Source organism: Eleginops maclovinus, chromosome 12 (genome assembly GCF_036324505.1).
Source record: "Eleginops maclovinus isolate JMC-PN-2008 ecotype Puerto Natales chromosome 12, JC_Emac_rtc_rv5, whole genome shotgun sequence".
In the NCBI taxonomy this organism is placed as follows: Eukaryota; Metazoa; Chordata; class Actinopteri; order Perciformes; family Eleginopidae; genus Eleginops; species Eleginops maclovinus.
Window position 1 is genome coordinate 7,599,425 of NC_086360.1, and position 20,240 is coordinate 7,619,664.

Consider the following 20,240-nt stretch of genomic DNA (forward strand, 5'->3'; position numbering starts at 1 on the left):
AAATAAAACCTTGAAACCTTGAAACCTTGAAAGTAGAAGCGGGAGGGCAGAGGGCATGGCTTATAAAGAAAATAGCCCAGTTTCAGGATCAAAAAATCGAAAAATCAATCATTATACAAATACACACACATAAACGAAATTCTATATATTTTAAGAAACCTTCACCAAGTCTTAGTTTGGTTTTTTAATAATGTAAGACTCCTTATGGAATTATTTTTTCATGCATGTTTCATTTGTATTAGTCTTTGCTATCCATATTTACTTTACAATACTACAACCGTTTTTATTGCTTATGAGCTAATAACAGCTGACTTTATGTTGAACTGCAGTGTTTGTTAAGCATTGACCCTGCAGCCTGGCATAGCTGTACAATGCCTTGGTGTGTGTGTGTGTGTGTGTGTGTGTGTGTGTGTGTGTGTGTGTGTGTGTGTGTGTGTGTGTGTGTGTGTCTGTGTGTGTATGTGTGTTTGTGTGTGTGTGTGTGTGTGTGTGTGTGTGTGTGTGTGTGTGTGTGTGTGTGTGTGTGTGTGTGTGGGAGGGGTAGGCGCGTGCTGATACCGTGATGATGGTTCAGCATGGAGCAGTTGACCTCCCCCTGGAGGAGTGGCTGACAGGAGGACGGTCCTGCAGCAGATAGAGGCGGCGGCCGCATGCTGAGCGCAGTCACCGTACAATGCCTCATACTAACTTCCCCGAGCTGTGGAAGTAGACTTCTTTACCTTCATGCCACCGCAGGGGTGACAACAGAGCCAAACACACAGAGCCACAGATCAGAACTACAGCGGTAAGTTGCTCCACCTTGAAGCTTTCCTGCATGTGCGAAGAGGCGTCCCGAACACAAAACACCACAATGTTCAAGCGAATACCATACAGCGTGCTTTAAACGACTTAATGTCACTTTTTATTATGTTTCATGTCATGCTTTCTGCGTGGCCTTCATTGTTGTTGATGCAATTTATCACACCATTAAACAGTGTTGTGAGCGTGAATGCACACCGGTAGCGCGTTTTGTTTTGTTTTAGCACAGTTGTTGCATGATTTATGACGCTGCTTCAAAATCATGTGTATACTATTGAGTATACTATAGAGCCTAAGCATCTGCAAAAAGTCTGATATTTAACAGTAAAGTATCCTGAAATGCACAGAGCTCACAGGACTTGGATATTTGGTCAAACTATGACGCCTGTGCTGAATGTCCTTCCGATATTTGTAATACTAACTTACATTGTGGTCTAAGAAACTTTCCTTTGACTCTTTGGTTGTGTGGAGGCTCTGTGAGTGTGCATTGATTCCACGTAAGGCAGAGATATGACATCTCCATGTGTTACTTTGTCAGGTCAAGAATCAGCAGCCTCTCCGGTGATCCACTCTGCTCAGGAGATTTATCACACACAACCTGACGAGATGAGCAGCAACAAGAAGTAAGTGACTTCAAGAGCTTTTCAGGAGTGGTTTCACTCAACACAGAGCTGCTTGACCTTTATTACATTGAATAATGCACAAGTGGGTGTAAAAGAGCCCACAAATCCACTAGTGCTTAATAATATAAGGAAATAAATGCTTAGCGTTGATGTGCACTTCAGTAAAAAAGTGTGCTCTGGCTGCATAGGAGAAATGGTTTCAAATTTTGCTTTTATGACAGGATATGCTGAAACTGCTGTATTTTAAGTTCATATTTAGCTGAGGAACCTCCTATACCTAACTGAACAGGACAGGGTATTAACAAATCCTGAAAGGTAGTTTATTAACAAATTCCAGAAAAGGTCATTAAAAGTTTGTTAAAGTTTAAACGTGAAGACATGAACAGATATGTAATGGCTTTGCAAAGAAACTAGTCCTGGAGGAAAACATACCTCAGATATTATTGTGTGCAGTGACCCTAAACACAGCGCACTTTGTGCCTCTCATGCTGCACAATCACATCTACGATGAATCACGATCAGTGAGCATCCCTGTTATCCTTAAAAAGTCTCTAAGTTAGCCTTTTGATATTAAAGGTCCTAAAATGTCTGGTTATAATAGTTATTATTTCATTTTGTGAACATTCTCTGAACTGATGTCCCCAATGCATTTAGTTTCTCCAGAGCAAATCGTTCCTTTAGTTCTCATGCCAAATTCGACTTTAAATCCACATTTTATAGGTGATATATTTTTCTAACAAATGCTGTTAGTTAATGTCTACTGAATACATCAGTTGTTCAAATTCAATAAAACTCATTAACGGTGGGGAGTGTAGTCTAGTTAGTTGACTGTATTTAGTTGCAGTAATTGTATTATTTTTTTCTTTTAGTGGTAACATTTCTTTAAAAAGTCATATAATTTGCACTTAAAATATGTGCAGATACTCTGATGGGTGTATATCCTATTATAGAGTTTTAAAAAATTGGTATTGATTTGTCCATACATCTTTTAAAGAGGACTGCTATCAAAATGGTGGTCCAGGTTTTCTGCATCATTGGGACTTTGTGTTTTTGTGATTGCTTTTAGAAACTATCACCAAAATGATGCACCAATTATGTTTGAATACATTTCTCTGCGTCTTGCGACTTGTTATTTCTCTAATTTCAGGATACAGGCTCTTGTTGAACAATCTGTAAATATGTCATTAACCTAATTGTTCAGTTTTATCAAGTAAATAAAAAAAATGGAAGAGAAGCAGGAATTCAAGAAAAACGACTGAAACCAACAACATGACATTAATTATCCCAGTTTTACCCTGCCTTTTCCAATGTGATTCCCATTAGAGAGAGCAGTGGGAACTTTGTGTGACAATTACAAATCACAAAGCTTAGAATTTCTACCTCATGCACCATAACAACTTCTGTCACATCAAAGCCTGGGGTGGCTATCATTCAACAAGAACTGTTATTGTTTATTGTGTAGAGAAACCCTTGGATGGGTTCAGGTCAATGGGATATCCGATGACATTCTGCCTTCATTACATCACAGATTTTCTGAACTTGATTGGAGTACAGGTTACTATACACATGACCCAGACACATTCACGTTCGTATCTCATGCTATGACTACAGTTGATATTGTATACCACAACAACACAGTAGGGATGCCTGAAGGCTGTTTGATATTTCCGCGGTTTGGATGCACAGCTAACAGTAGCTCGGGAACAGAGAACACACTCACCCCCTCACACAGATAGTAAATGTAGGCTACATGCAGATTGCTGTAGGCCCAACAAGGACAGGGAGACTGATAACTTATCTGTGGAGCGAAGTATAGCAGCTAATAAACAATCAAGAGTGCAAAGTAACAGTTTTGATTGCTTGTTAGAACATTATTCGATGGATTAGATATTGATAATCAATACAGACATACCTTAAATTGTTGACAGAAGGGAAAATTCACCTTAGCATACTTTTAGATTCTTAACAGCGCATGGATTGGTATGTGCATTTTTACTTCTTTTTTTTGTTCCTCTTATTCATAGGATATAAACAAATGTTAGATTGAAATATTTGCTTTACATCTTAAAGGGATTTTGATAATTAAATTAGTTCAGTGAACTAAAACAGAAAAGACAGATGTAAGACCAAAACATGATGGAACTGAATATAAAGATCAGTCACAAGTCCTGAACTCCTGAATCAAATCCTAAATTGAAGTACTGTATAGTTGATATTGTAGTCAATGTCATAAAAAAGGATAAATGATAAATAGAAGTATAATAAGGTCACAAAGATTGTTAAACATACAAATCAAAGTTACTCTGATCAAAGCTACTTTGATTTGTAGCCCTTTTTATTTTCAGAGAAGCATCACATATTTAACCTTAACCCTAACACCTTTGCGTTTTCTTTAACATTTTGTGCAATACATATTCCTGAATTGATGCTTTGTGTTGCAACAAAGGTGGGAAGTAACACAGTACATTTACTCAAGCACTGTACTTAAGCACATTTTTGAGGTTCTTGTACTTCTACCCCACTGCAATTCAGAGGTTATGGTGTACTTTTACTCCACTACATTTATTTAATACCTTTAGTTAATTTACAGATTTGGATTAATGATGTGAACTATAATCACTTCAATCAGACTTTAGTTACACCTGGAGTAAATTCAGCAGCTACCCTGCAGTATACAGCTCTGAGAACACTTTAATGATCAATAATTATAAAACATATCAGAGATATTATTCTGAAATGGATCAATCTTCAGAATGAGTACTTTTACTTTTGGTACTTTAAGTATATTTTAATGCTCATACTTTTCTACTTTTACTTAGGTAACATTTTGAAAACAGGACTTTTACAATAACAGAACACTCCTACACTCTGTTACTTCTACTTTTACTCAAGTACAAGATCTGAGTACTTCTTCCACCTCTGTGTTGCAAAGTACAGGACAAGTTCAGCAGCCTGCAGTGTACACACACGTACATGTTTTGCATCATCACTGTGTTTGTAATTATATTGCTTAATTGCTGGTTTTCTGGTAAAGCCATTGCATGCACACATTATTTAACATGTCATATAATAATTAATAATTTACTTATGCTATCCTACATTCCTTAAAGAATGTAAAACTCAGTGAAGAGTTTGTTTTATCCCTAACTACGACTGTCTTTTTTGATTACAATTAAATGTTTAAAGTCAAAAGCTTTCAACAATTAGAAACTCTTCCTTCTAATTTGTATCACTCTTTACATTCTAGCACTAAAACATCTTTCCAAACATTACCTGCCAGAGTTTATTCAAGAGTCAAATTCAAATTATTTCTAGGAAAAGAACAAATCTGCAGCGAGAAGAAAATTGTGGTTCAAATTATCTGCTGTACAAAGTTTTGATTATGGGGTGGAAACCATTCTGGGACATGAAGAATATCAAGTTCTCATCTACAAACAGACAACACCGGGCGATTTGGCGAATATTAATACAAAATGTTTCTAATCACTATAACAACTCCGAATAACTCCTAGAATGCACATATCATGAATTATTATTTATATGCAGCAGCTGAGGCAATACACTTTTAGAAAGACATCATATCCAAAGCATAAAACCCTTTTTCTTGCTGAAAGGTTTTTAAACCCTGTTGTTTCCTTCTTTTACTGTGTTAAGTTCTGTGTAGGAATAAACCTCAGCAGGAGACATGTGTGGGCGGTCGGATCAGGCAGAGTGGAGTTTGGCCTGTTATGTCCATGACTGTTCCATAGGTGGCAATGGAGGAAGTAGGAAGGGCAGTATTAGCAGGAAAGCTGGTGAAGTCCAGAGTTTAACTGTGGTTGAATCATGGTGTTGTTTTAAAGCACTTTATAAGACGACCCGGAGCGGGAAGAGTGATGCATCAAACTTAAAGTATGATAAGGTGTGTTTGAATCATCAATTACAGCTTACATTGATCCAGATTGAATAAAAATAACATTTTTGTAGAGAGAAAACACATAAGGACATTTAGAATATCAATTTGGCTTTTTAAAAAGACTACAAAGAAGTTAACAAGTTCAGTTTAGGAGAAAATAAAACCAGATGGCGTCAGTTTGTTCTGAAAGTAACATACAAACTTGAGCTTGAACTTAATTGTGGTTTGTGTGGTCAAAATATCTAACAACCAAAGACAGCAAGCATCTCATTGTTATTTTTTCTTACTTCAAACAGTATTGATCAGGGATTTGTTTGTTCACACATAATTTGCAAATGTTAATTAAAAACTCCAATTTGCTATATTTGTCATATTTTGTTAAATAAATAATCAAAACAAGAAACTTATAAACTAAATGTAATAATATGTGCGACATGAAGCTTAGTGTGGCATTCTGCAGAGAATGTCTACTCGTGGACGGGACACTCAATCCCCACCAGCTGGAGGAATACTGTCCGGCAGCTGACCTTTGACCCCCTGGGTGTCCCCCTGCCACTCTACTTAGCCCATGCTGTCCAAACAACTTTGACCTATAAGTTGGGTTAGAAAACATTACTGAAGGTATTACGGACATAATTAAATCAAATGTATACATCACCCAAATTTAAAGGATTACTGGACACACAGCTATTAAAAAAAAAAGGTAATTATTGACAACATCGATTTCAGACAATACATTTATCTGAGCCAACACCAGAGAGGTTACTATACTTGATGTTTTTACACATTTTTAGTTTTCTCTCTAAAACAAGGAGATTCTGCTCTTTACTGTTAAGTCCACTAAGACTTTATTTTTAATTCATTATGTTTTTTGTTTTTTTTACAATTTCTTGGGGCTGTTCATTGAGTTCATACCTTTTTCAAAATGTGAAATAAATGCGCTGCAGACACACTGAGAAAAGGCAGACACTAACAGTATAACAAAGTTTCATTTACATTAAAAAATATGATCTATTATAGTATTTAGTATGTCTGTGATCCCACTAGAACCTGAGGTTTTATTATTTTCAGGGGTTCAGTTGTTATGCTGTCATGCTGAAAATGTTAAATATGATGTAATTAAATGATTGGCAGCCACTTACTCATGCGAGCCGCAGACAGGTTGTATTGCCCCTGCCGCAAAAAACAAACTTCCTTTCAGCTTCAGAGTGAACTTTCAATACTTTTTCACATCTATTTTTTTTGGGACAGTTTGAGTATGGTGAGGACGAACCTGTACGGAGTCATCTTAGCTGGGGAGGGGGGGCTCCCAACACGCCTGCCTGTAACAGGCTTCTGTGTGTTGTCACTTAAGTAAAGCCGGCGTAATCCTGTAAGGGCGGATGAGTAGACAGACATGTGATGCCCCACTTGTTTCTTAGATGGAGGGTGGTGGAGAGGGGGGCTGGCAGGTATTACCGGCCAGATGGAAAGGCTTTGTAGTGTGTGGGCGTGTGGCTGATTAGACACAGCACTAACACATATCTTTTCAGATTCTTACTTCCTCTTAAATTAAAACACCTTGATTTAGAGTCGTACAGGGGAAGTGTGGATAGAACTCGAAGTTTTTATTCATCAGCTTTTCTTTTTTTTTGTGCGTGGCCACTCTGGTTATCACGCTTTATTAGCACAGACTTCCTGTCCTCTCCTTAACCCCCCTCCTCCAGATTAAATCAATTACATCTTACCTATCGACTGCACCCTTTGCCCTTGTCAAGGACAACCCACATTCTCACACTTGAGGGTAGTTTACTCACAGGAGCGCAGATTTCGAGGTGCTATCTCAGAGCTGCGAGGCAGTCCCATAGCGTGTCTGTCAATGAGTCTTTAACGGGTGGAGATGAGCGCCACCAGCAGCACCAGACTGAGCCCAAATCCAAACTTACTGTCTCCGAACGAGCCGAAGAACTATGGCGCCACGTTGTCTCAGGAGGAGAAGTGTGAACAGTCTTTCTTCCTCTTTTACTACTACAGGATGGAGGATGAGGCGGTGCTGGACCGGGGGGCATCCTTACTCAAGCACATCTGTGACGAGGAGGAGGTAGAGGGTAAGTTTTCCAGTTCCTGTGAATTCAAATTTCTCTAAATGTTCGACCTACCAGATAATGCAAATCACAAAGCAATAGTAACACAACTCGGATAAAACATCAAAGGTGGTACATTATAAAAAACTTTTCCAAGGTTTAGCCTCCTCTAGTATTATTTCTAGTACCTTAAACCTCAGCGAACTTCAGAACTGAGTCTGCTATAAAAAAGTGTGACCTTAAGCTAAGCATTGCTTTATATTTCAGACCTTTTTTTTCCTTTTTTTAAATCCTAGATTTTATCTTAAACAACTCAGTTCCTCTGAATTGATTTTAGAAGCATTCATTGACAGAAACAGGAAAGACCTTATTTAACCTTTTTTGAGAGCTTCCTGCACGTACACCGTGACGCTCACCTGCTAACAAGCTGGCATGAGAGATGTAGAACACGGAGCATGAAACCCTGTGTTTACCTCACTAATCCTGATAAATACCTTGAGGACAACAAAGATGAAACAAATGCCGGTATGCTCAAATGTCTTCAACGATTACCTCCTGATAAATCAGTTAGAAGAAAGCAAATAAAATAAAATGACAATTGTATTCTATTGGCATCTTTATAAATGGATTAATGCCACCGGGAAATAGACAGTAGCATTAGATTTCTATTTGATGTCAACGTTTTTCTAAATGACACAACCAGATCTGTGGTGCATGATGTCAGGAACATAATATTTTTGACCAAATACCTTGGTATCAGTATCGATATAATATAATAATAATATGATTATTAATATAATAAATGATTATAATAATCACCAGTAATGTGGATTTGATGCAGGTAATAGTCAAATAATAGAATTGCTAGAACAGTCTGGTAGGTTTAGGAAAGGAGATTGCTTTACTGAGGCATGTAGCCTTTAAAACCACGAAAAAAGCACTTTCCATATCCAAAATCTAAGAACGTATCTAAAATGTTGACATTATATCGATGTATTGCCCAATCCTGAAATAGATTTGTGTTTTTTTGAAGTTACTCTATTATTTTACCGCTTCTCTTACATTTTTATTCATTTTTTATGCCCTAAACTCAGCAATACGCCTAATATTTGCTGCACTTCTATTATTTTGGAAGACGCTTTGGACAAAGTTGGCCTTCCAATCAGGTTTTTACAAATTCAGTGGCACCTCCAAGTCTCATATCCATCTTTATGCCTCTTGTTCCCTAGGAGCAAGGTTAGGTTTACATGGTGAGGATTTGTTTTTTGGGTTATAGTCCAGCAGGTTAAAGGGCCTGGCATGGTGACAGTTCTACCGCCAAAGAACTTCATGGTTTGTTTTGTTTTTTTGACTGAAGTAGTCAATGGTTACACACCATCCCAATACTGTTGGTCTTTTTTGGCAAGGATAAAACCCAGGACAAAATGAGAACACAAAGTTTCATTCCCTCTGAATGGCAATGTTTGTCGCTTACTGCACATCATTCTGTCGGGCCCCTTTAATACTTAGATTACACTTTATAAGAAAGTTTGAAAGCCTGGCAACTATAGAAATACATGTAAAAACATTGACTGTATAAAAGACTTTTCAACACACTGGAAGGGTTTGTTAACTTTTATGTGAAGTATTATTTTGTTGTAGTTCTATGGGCTAAAACATGCAAAACCTCTGGTATAGACCTTTTTTAATTAACTAAGTTGTCTAAAAGCTCGGACAGCTTGTAGACAACTTACAGGTCAACATTGGAATTTGCACATCAGAGTCCCTCATGCTGGACGACAACATTTTGTCAGGTGTCACCTCAGCTTGAACCCTGCCTCAGCATCTTTAACTTCCTGTTCCTCACCAGCATCTCAGCTGTGACTGCGTGTGTCCTTGACTGCTGACTAATTCTCCTTTTGGAGTCTTCACTGAGTTCAGTCTCCTCTGCTTGCTCAAAGCCCACAGCTTGAAATGGACTGATAATAAGAACAATAAGAAGTAAGCTAGCTTGTCATTTCACACATTATACAAGATAAAAGTCCGGAGAATCTTTAACACAATCGACTTAATTATCTTTTCCTGACACTGATTAGTTAGTTGTTTTACTCAAGTCAAGATGGATAATTAACTTACGCATGCAAATAAGAACTCTGGTGCGACCTTAGGTTACACGATTGTACTCCAGTGATGTAATTCAAAGTTTCATGTGAGGGCTGGGTCATAATTAAAAAGAGGTATACTATAGCTCATTCTGACAAAAAGCTTTCTCCCTCCCACCAGTTCCAAAAGAATATTTTTAAAGCCATATAGCATTAGCATGCTGTTAGTGCTACGTGGCAGTGTGCCATCCTCCTCACTGGTCTGGTCAGGTCCCAGCGGTGCGGTTACTGGGGAAACTGGCGATGCTGTTGCCTCTCCTCAGAAATCTAGTGAGCTCAACAAACCTCCCAGCATACACAAGATTTTAATTCATTCAGTGTGTGCTTAAAGGCAGCTCCAAAAGAAGTTCTTCTTCCAAGCAAAAAAAAGAAGAGGAAGTTGCTTGACAAAGGTATTCTGGCAGTGTGCAAATCTTCCTTTCCAGCTCCTTGACTCGACTATTTTTTATTCTCTCTCCGTCACCCTCCTCTCTTTCTCTTACCTCCTTTCTTGGTGTCGTTCAGCCTGTGCAAGCATCTTCACGCTCTGCTTTATTGCTCATCTATCAGCCTTAATAGCAGTGCCATCTTTCTTTCTGTCTGTCCATGTCTCTGTTCTCTTTTGTTGTTGCCGTCCAGCCATCTGCTTCTGTTGTAATGCCCACTTTCTGTGTGTTAAGTCTGATTGCTTCATTGGTCGACTCTAATGTTACTTAATTGCCACTGTGAAGGTAAAATGTAACAATATGTTAAGTTTTTTTATTCCACGTGGTCTAGTTTTATATTGCCTATAGCTATATCCTCATATAGACAATAAGGACTCTTATGCTTGGAAGAAGAACTTCTTTTGGAGCTGCCTTTAAGCTAGGTGTCATGCAAATTCTCTTACTGGCCCTAACGTTGCTACTACAACTTCCGTGTCAGTACGTGACGTCAATTGTGATGCCCAATACACCTTTCCCTATTGGTTTGCACTGGCAAGAGATGTCTGTAAATCAGTGGATACTTTTTTATTTTGCTATATCAGCTACTCAGTACGAACACTTGAACAACCCTTATTCAGATCATTTGTTCCTAAAAGTTATAAAATGTCCTAAAAGCCATATACATATTGTCCGCTCATTTTAATGAACTGAGGTCAGCATTGATGCTGCGGATTGGAGGTGGGGCTTAAGAAAAACTAAAGTGCGCCACTTTATGTGCCAGTGATCAACAACTATCATAGATTTAGCAACAAGAGTGTGCTCTCAGATTTAGAGATTTTGGAGGCTTTGTCTCCAAAACCCAAAAGTAATATGTTTGATACAAGTGGGCCAAGTTTCCGCTCCATTTCAAAATGACACATGCCTTGACTTGACATGCCGACTTAGTGTGGCATGTTAACAATGTCTCACGTGTTCTTGCAGCATTGTAAAAAATACAGACAAAAAGATATTTCACATGTTTGTCATGGCTCCAAAGGGGAAAATATCCTCGAATAAACAGTCTGAGCTTCAGCATCAAACTTGCAGTCTCATTGGTCACTTTCCTCCATCTTGGCAACAGTTATTTAGCAGGATGTTACCTCATCAAAATAGTGTGCTGCGATTTCTGTTCATGTATGATCAGCATCCCAAATTCATACTTTCAACTGTTAGTGTTCACACTGGAAAAGTGGCAGGATGTGCCGTATTCTTTCATCATATAATGCCTTTTGGAAGACATCGAGCTGCCCACAGCTTGGAAAACATAACACATTGTTTTTAATTGTCTCAATTAATGGTGTAAAAGTGTAAGAGGGTTTTCTTTTCTCTACAGTGTCCCTGTTAATTGTAATGTTTGAATATTGTAATGAAAATGGTCAAATAACAAATACATCATAGAATCATAAAGAAAATCTCCACATTACCCCCCAAATCTTGGAGTAATGTTTCTTATAAGTAAATGTATGTTATGAAGCTGTCAGGGTTTTAGCTGTGAACGATTGATCTAGTGTTTTTATGTTATCCCATAAACATTGGAACGGCACCAAAAGCCAAGTGTGCAGCCCAATGGTGTGGGTGATGCAGGTCTGTCTCCAACTGTTTTCTTCGGGATAGCTCCTCTGTGTCTCTGGATTTTATTTTGACGGGGAAAGTTACCAAAAAAGGCTGATGGCAGAAGAATTTATAAAAAAATCAACAAATATTTGTTCAAATACAACAAAGTATACTTTTATAAATATTTCATGGCTTTAACTGCTTTTAAATCGCATCGACTGATGCATGCACTCATGTATTCATTTAGGTTAATATATTTTGATAATGTATTGAACTTTTGTATTTTATAAAATTAAAAATAATGTATCGGCTGTTATAAATCGTCCACCCCGCTCTCTTAAAATTGTAATTTTAATGTTTCTTTTCATATATCTTGGAGAACTATTTACTTTTATATCAATGATACAAGCAAATTAGAAGTTGATGTCTGATATCTAGTATTTAACAGAGCCAATATCTCAGCTCAGGGTTTTGGTTTCAGTTACATGAAAACCACACTGAATTCTATGATTGACAATATCCCTTCCAATTTTTGGCTTTTTAGATCTTTCTTGTCTCTAATACAATAGCATAGCTTTGTATCCTCTTTGGTGTCAGTGAATTTAAATGAAGCCCCCTAAAAAACGGCATTGTGTAACAAGAGAATAATGAATGCTGTTGTGCTTCAAGAGAAATCATTGTTTGTTGTGTTGAGGGGTTCAGCCACTTCCTGGTTAGGTCATGTGCAGTGCTTGGCTCAGCGTTACCCGAAGTACTCCAGAAGGAGACGTTTGACACTGATAGTATAGAGCCTTTTGTTCCAGCAGGACTTTTGATGTTTACCCTGAAAGGTTGCTTTTTATAGCCTTCCTCTACTTCGGAAGGCAACCTTGTGGCACCAAAAATATGGTCAAGAATGTCAGTATCAATTCAGTGTCTGGGTAACCGGTTCATTGAAATGAAAGTATACAGAAAAGATCAAAGGTTATTTATTTATTATTATTTACAAGCAGTATGACATTACTTAAACTAATAAAGAGCAAACTTTAATCAGCTTACGCTGACCACAATGGATATTTACATAAACATATACTCTAACCATTGGGAAATATTTATTCTGATTTAAAAAGGTTTGCAATGTTAATGAAAGTGAAATTTAATTATTGAATCTGCCATTAGATACTCTCGATAATGTTAGCTCTTTCTTGGTCCATGCTTCTCCCTTCCACCAAGTTTTGTGAAAATTGCGCCAGTAGTTTTCCCATAATCGTGTATTTGAAAAACAATATTTTATAGAGGTAACTACCAAACCTTCCGTTTTAGACCTAATACTACTGTAAGTTCCCTTTTTATTTGATATTTATCTATGTATTGTGTTAAACTGATTTTTGTGCTTGTAAATGGTCTTCAAAGGCTACAAGTTCAAAGGCCCCTCCTGCCTGAAACACCTCCAATGTAGTACTTTGTTTACCTCTGCGACATAGTGATATCTCTAGGCAACACACCGCTCTGCTATTGGCTAGCGTTCTGACACGTTGTATGTGATAGGCTAAGGGGCGGGGCATCTCTATGTGCTTGACCAATCTCAACAGAGCTGTCCAGCTAACGAATCAGAGCACACTGGGCCCTGTTTTCAGACAGAGGATGAAAAGAGGTGCTGCAGCACAGGCCGTATGAGAAAAATAAAGAGCTTATTGAACATTAAAGCATGGAGACATGTCACATAAATAAAACATATGTCCATAGAAATGAAACATGTTTCATTCCTGCTCCACAATCCACATTTCTTTCCTGTCCATGATCATATGCAATATGTTCCAAGCAATAACTGACCATTCTAATAAAGTCAGCAAGTTTAAGCATAGCTTTAGATCCTTAATGTTGTTGTAACCGAAAGCATGTTTGCAGTATGGTTCGTTGCTGTGTAAACACACATTCAGAATGCATACATCAGGTGTTTGTGTGTCTTACATTTCACCTGAAATTCCAGACTAGCAAAACATGTAATAAGTTAGGAAGAAAAGAAATGCCCTAAAACCAGTCCTCAGCAGAATGAACATCAGTTTAAAAAAAAGATATGTATGGCATGTTAGCATTAAATCCACATCCATCTAAATGGTATGTTCTAAGCAAACAGTCTGATCTGCTTGGCATTATTGACCACCCAACTACATGTATAACTGTCCTGTTGGTAATGTGCCAAAGTAAATACATAACAGGGATGTAGTCATGCATGCAGTTATGGCGTTTTCACTGCTACGTCTTACTTCTTTTTCTGTCCAAATATTTGTTTTGACAGTGTACTGTAACCTGTATAACCCCGCTCTTATATGCTGACTTGAAAACGTGAGAATGTTCTTTGTTTGACTGAATTGAGAAGTGGTCATGATTGGGTTCAGGTCATGTTGAATTTATGTGTTTTGCAGCACTGTAGTTATCCGATTGTGATTCTCTAATTATTCTTTTCTCTTTGCACTTCCCTATAAGTGTTTTGGTTATGTGTTTAGGACATATTTAAAAAGTTAACTGTGAAGTATAGCATAACAGTAATCTGGATTTGTCTGTCAGAGAATTTATCAGTTTTTTTTTTTATGCAGGTCACCACACCGTTTACATCGGAGTGCACGTGCCCAAGAGCTATCGGCGTCGGAGGCGTCACCGTCGGAAAACCGGCCACAAGGACAGAAAGGAGAGGTTGACGGAGAACACCTCTGACAAGTCGGACACAGAAAACAACGATGAGAGCAGCAACAGCATCCTCAAACCTCTCAGTAAGTCTTGATGGACGTCCTGTCGGGACGAATTAGGGCTCATGTCAGTCTTCTTTGAAGGATGCTCTCTTTTCCGGAAAAAAAAAGCCCCTGTAACTCCATATGAAAAGTTGCTGAGTCCACTTACTGGCCAGAAAAAGCTGTGCCTGTCCTGCTGAGTTAAGAGTCTGTTTCGACAGAGCAGAATTTTCATTGGAAGTAATAGCTACTCGGATATAATTGTACTAGTGTTATCACAATGTATGTGTATTTTATTTCCCCAGATTATTATAGAGGTTGATTATCTGGTGTTTTTTTTATCAAAGCCTGATTTTCTGCAATGTCAATATGAAATTTCATCATGTTGATGGACATTTCTTTTCCCTGTCTTGAGGATAGTGTGTTGGTGCGTGTTGTGCTTTTGTCCTTGGCTGTAGACATACGTTTTTCCCACTTAAGAGTGCATGCTGATGTGTTATGCTCCATTTGTGTTAATGCTTACGTTGGCTGGAGTGTCCTCTATCCCGTATAGAGTGTAAAGTGTGATATGCCCTCAGGTGGATCCTGGGACAAAGAGCTCCAGCCAGTTTGAGGAAAACTGAGGAAGAAAGGGAAGAAGAAAGGTTACATTGGGTGATTGAGAGTAAACCCAAATCCAGCTGATATCATTAGTTTTTTCTTTGCCATGTTAAGGTTGGAATCAGCATAAAAATAAAAAAAATAATAAGAAAAAAAATACTTCAATTGCAACAAGAGCAATATGATGACAACTATAAAAAGTTAAAAAAAGAAAAGCATAATAATAATATTATAATTATAATTGGGGTGCATTGTAGAAATAATTTCAATCATAATTTACATTTCACAAATGTGACAACATAAAACACAACTGGATTTTACAATGTGATCGCAGATTACAGCAAGCCCATCTGGTGTTGCTACAGACAGTGATAATGCGTATTTAGCTAAAACATTGTCTTTGTGCGTTCCTTCCAAGATGGAGATCTAACTGGGGTTGCTCCGCTCTGTAAGGATCCTTTCAAGTAACTGCAGAAGATATTACAGATGTTATTTAGGTGTTTCAGATATCATCCTGCTAGCTGTTTAGAATGAAACGCATGAGAAGCTGTGTAATCGGAGTAGTCCTGTCATTAATTCTAATAACTTACTACATTTAGGTTTAGTATTACCATGTCATACAGTGCGTGAGATCCTTGAAAGCCAAGCATTGCCCGCCAATAACCCATTTTGATCATTTCTGCGACCTTAATCATTTCTAGCATCCTGAAGATAGAGCTTAAGTTGCTGTAGCAGAGATTTCCTCTTCTTCTATTTTTGTCTACTATTGGTGTCAGATTTATACTGCTTTGATTTATCCTTGGTGGATCTATACACACCCAGATTGGGAACTACAGCGGAAACACTTGGTACAGAAAATATGTTAAGTGGTCTTTAGTACAACCTCTCTGTGCATTGAAATATGTGTGTGTGCTGTAGAGGCTGAACTGTCTGAAATACAGACATATTGAAATATAGCCCTTGACATCCCAATGTTTTGCTAGGAAATGTTTCACGTTAAAACTGTACTTTTCGTCGCGCCAACCAATCTCTTCCTCTCCACTCTCATCTTAAACATATGGTGGATTGTCATTCAACCTCCTCTTTTTTTAATTGTTTCTGTCCAAACGCCTGTCTCGGAAATTTGTGACGTAGCAAGTGAGACGTTTAAGATTAAATAAAAAAGGCGTTTCAGGACAGAGATCTGTTCCCATGGATATTAGATATAGGTCACTTAAAAGATGTATGTGAGCATAGCCTTAGACTGACCTGGCAGGAATGCATTTGTACTCACCACAGCTACGCTTGGCCATGAATGCTGCATTCGGCTAGGGTAAATATTTCAACCTGTTGTGTCTAAACGACAGTGCAGTTACTCTTTGGCCTTGCCAGCTCCTTTGCTCACACTTTGTTAAACAAGATGAGTATTTTCATTTGAACAGTCGAGGAACATGTTTGAGGAGTGTTTGGTTATTGTGCTGGTGGTTACATGATTGCAAGGCTAACTTTTGTGTTTGGATCTTAATGCTTCAATGTGCAGATAAACTGATAAATGACAACTTGATTGTTCCTTTATATTGTTGTAAACTGCATAGATTGTTACATAGAAGATGAATCAAAATACTTGGTTAAAGAAAAACCTATTCCAAATCAGTCAAATATCCATTGCAATGATGAGGCAACTCGTCGATCAAAACAAAATGAATCGCTTACTATTTGTTTTCACAAAAATAAGTACATTGATTATTATGAAAGAATAACCCACAACTGGTGTCAACCAGGTGATATGTCACCTCAAAGTGCTGTCCCATTAAGGTTCATACTATTTGAGGCTCCTTCAGCCTCTCACACTTTAAGGGCCCTCAGCCCTGAACCTTTAGGGACTAAAGGCCTTGGGAAGGCATTCGGTTTGTGCCATAAATTACCATTTTACTCCCTCGCTCTGCCATCACTGATTATGCTTTGAATCTATTCCATCATGGCTGCATCAAGTTTTTATTTGCATGCCAAACTCCATTGCATAAAACACAACATATGTGTGAAAAGGAGAAAATCCTATCCTTGATTCCTAAAAACATGACGTCAGGATGACAAAACATGTGAACCCGACACACCTGGGTTTGTTTACAGCAACATTGGTAATTCTCCATTCATGGAAAATGCGACTATGTTGACTGAAGAATGTAGGCTTTGACATTTTATTAACAGTCAACACTGTGCTGCTGGCTCTGCTGGTTCATGTGGGTACAATAGCGTAAAAGCTGTTGATGTTATGTACAAATCTGTCATGGATTTAAAGGGTTAACAGATGGTCCCAAGTCCCTTTTTCAAAGTTACTTATATAAAGAGTCTATATAGACACAGCTGTGTTAGCATAAGATTACTAACTGTGATGCACACACGTTTCGAAAAGAGCACATATGTGACTGAGAACCAATTTTACAGCATCAGATATATTTCCTGTATTTTGGAGTTCTAATAAGATACACTCAAGTTCTTCAAAAGAATATTACCCCTCATAAGCGTTGGTCTGAGCCTACCGACAGTGTGCTGAAAAACAGTTTTAGTTTAAGGGGGGCATACTTTAATTTTCTAGTTCATACTTGTATTTTGGGTTTCTACGATGACACATGTACATACCTGTTCAAAAACATATATGTGTATTATTATGCTAGCTTCTATCTCTGATCACTCAGATTAGGGGGATGGGCAATAGCCACATCTCAATGTTTGTTGAATCCCATGTTTTCTCAAGCAGGCAGCCAACAAAACAACTGAAAGCTTCTTATTTCATTCTCTCATTCATTGATTCGCCCAAGTTCTTTTCTAAGTGATGATCACTATTCTTCTGAAATAGTTTCCTTCACTTGGTGTTTTGGCCGGGACAGGGCTCCAAAGTCTCTCATTGGTTGGGTTCACAGTGAAGGCAAGAGCATGGTTTATGACTTGATCTTGTTTAACTTGCACGCATAGCTGACCTTTCAGGGTCAAGAGCCAGCATGCAGCTAGCTTTTAGGGACAGCTAGTGAGCTAGCCTACTAACCTTCAGACGTCATGAATGTCAGAGGCATTAAACATAAAATTGAGGTCATTGCCATGTAGATTTTCAGTAAAGATTTGATTCAAATCAGTGTTAACAATTATTGCTAAATGGAAGGGTTTTATGTGTGATCTTGTCTCTCCAAAGCTGCCTTTGTGAAATGTTGGTACGGCAAAAACTTGGAATTTGCAACGCATGGATAAATTGACAGGCATGCAGTTTACCTAATGTCCGACTGTTATTCATTGCCCTTCCCGTGTTACTCTCTCTGGAAATCATGGCCGCCCCCAGGGGGACGGCCCTTGTCTGGATTGAAATCTTCTTGTTTGCTCAGATGGACACAGCAGGGACCGAAAGTGCATCCTCCTGGTTACATGTGTCCACTGCAGGGACATTTGACCCCTGCTCATTTTGATGATTATGCTTTCCCCGCCCCATCCTTTTAGATCAAATGTCCTCTCAAAGTGGATTTCAAAGATTACTCAGGATCTCGGTTCTTATACAAATGGGTTTAATTTCACAAAGTCAGACAGAGCAAGCCATGACTGCTGTGATGTTTGCAGTTTTTTGTGAACACATCTCCAATTTAATGTCTGTTGCTCCACTGGAATAATATCCTCTTCTCTTAGAAATGACTTTCCTGAGATTTATGGAGAGTTTCAAAGTTGATTAGATAAATACAAAGGTCAGGCAAATAACCTGACTCTATTCTTTCCTTCTGGTTCATGAAAAGGTGGCATTTTGAATGTATCCAGCATTCCCATGGCAACAGTGGTGGGTTTTACGTCCCTTTTATGATTACAACTCTTACTTTAAAAGTGTATACAAAGCAGAGTGAGTCCTGACTGTCTACAACACATAGGAGATATTGTTTTGTGTCATAGGGAAAATAAATATATTTATTGGTGGAAAAGGTCTGTGGATATTGATAGGATAAACTACTTGTACTAAACCTTTGATGGCCATTGTTTTGCTTCGCTCTGGACACGAGTTATTGTTTTGATGAGTTAATCGTCATTGATTTGACTATTAGTTCAAAAATGACCACAAACATCCAGAGCCCTTTTATCCCTTTGTTCTATAGGTCCCTCATGTACACATGAGTCTTTTTGCTTCACTATTTACTGTAAATAACCAACAAAAGGCATTTAAGGAGCAAAGGACAAAAGTAAATGTATTTCTCAGTCTAGTATAGACAGTACATTTGGTGAAATTGCACCGTAATAGGGATTATACACATTATCACATCGGATATCTCATAGGAGTTTATTTTGTACAACTATCATTTCACCTGCCTCCACTAATTTACTTTAGTAATACCTTTTTCGAACATATTTATTCTGAATTTCCCCTTTATTTAGTGTTTTTCAGTGGAGATGGTCATATCTTCTGCTCTCTATAGCAGCCCCCCTTTTCATTTACCAGACTCACTGTCTTCCGTCAGTCGATGCTAGGATTCTGTATCTTTAAACACTTTCTTTGATAAGTCTTGACACTGGCCTGATGATTTCTATTCTATCCAACAATACAGTATACACTCAAGTAAATACTTAATTGATACAGTGTACAGATCACTACCAAGGGGAATAAAACGAGGTTGTTGGAAAAAAAATATCAATACTTTGTAAGAGAAATTGGCTCTAAAGACTCAATTTGAAAATGTATGACATTCTCAATTGGTAGTTTTTATGACATCTACTGTATCTATGAATCTATCATCTCAAGTTACACAATTGTGCCTGTTCTGCTGTAATGCATGGCATATTCCTCTTATTAATAACAAATATTTATCTGACCAAAAGTAAGACGGGATATCCCTCAGTAATTAGCAATATTCTTAGTTATTTGGTTGGGCTGCATCTAACGACTATTTTGCTAAACTTTTGTTCAAGAAGAGAAAAATATTCCTTCGTCTTCTTGTAGAATGCTTTTACCTCATATAAAAAAGAAAGAAATAGTAATCAAGTTTACTCTTCTTTTATGGTTGAATCAATGTAGCTTTGGCAGGCAAGCATTTTAAATATAGAAATCAAAGGGGCCTGGCTGCATTGATCCATCAAAAAACAGAAAAATATTCATTTTGTATTTTAATACGTCATTGTGCTCCTCAGCCACTTGTATGTCATTTTCTGTAAATTCATCATAGGACTTACTCAAGGTTTAACAACTCACAGCTCATTTATTGTTGTGGTGGTGGCTAACTGGGAAAGTGCCTGGATGTGTCCCTGACAATAGGAATAATGGCAATAGTTCTGAGAGTTTCTGGAGAATCAGTGCATCATGCCCTTTTGCAGACAGACTTTGAATCACACTTGACCCTGCTGTGTTGCATCGGGGTGTTTACAGTGAAAGCACAGTGAACATATGGCTGTACATTGAATTTACCTGCCGAGAGC

The 20,240-nt window shown here is 38.0% G+C and overlaps 1 protein-coding gene across 3 annotated transcripts in view; it reads left to right on the forward strand.

Annotated features, from left to right (window-relative positions):
• Positions 1-668: 668 nt before the first annotated feature.
• The window catches only part of slc4a4a (solute carrier family 4 member 4a), a 61,688-nt gene continuing 42,116 nt past the window's right edge, over positions 669-20,240 (forward strand). For all 3 annotated transcript variants that reach the window (XM_063896579.1, XM_063896580.1, XM_063896581.1), the window contains exons 1-4: positions 669-784; positions 1,337-1,421; positions 7,330-7,403; positions 14,094-14,267. In XM_063896579.1, coding sequence (XP_063752649.1) covers positions 1,405-1,421; positions 7,330-7,403; positions 14,094-14,267 — 265 coding nt within the window. In that variant the 5' untranslated portion in view covers positions 669-784; positions 1,337-1,404. The remainder of the gene's footprint in view (positions 785-1,336; positions 1,422-7,329; positions 7,404-14,093; positions 14,268-20,240) is intronic.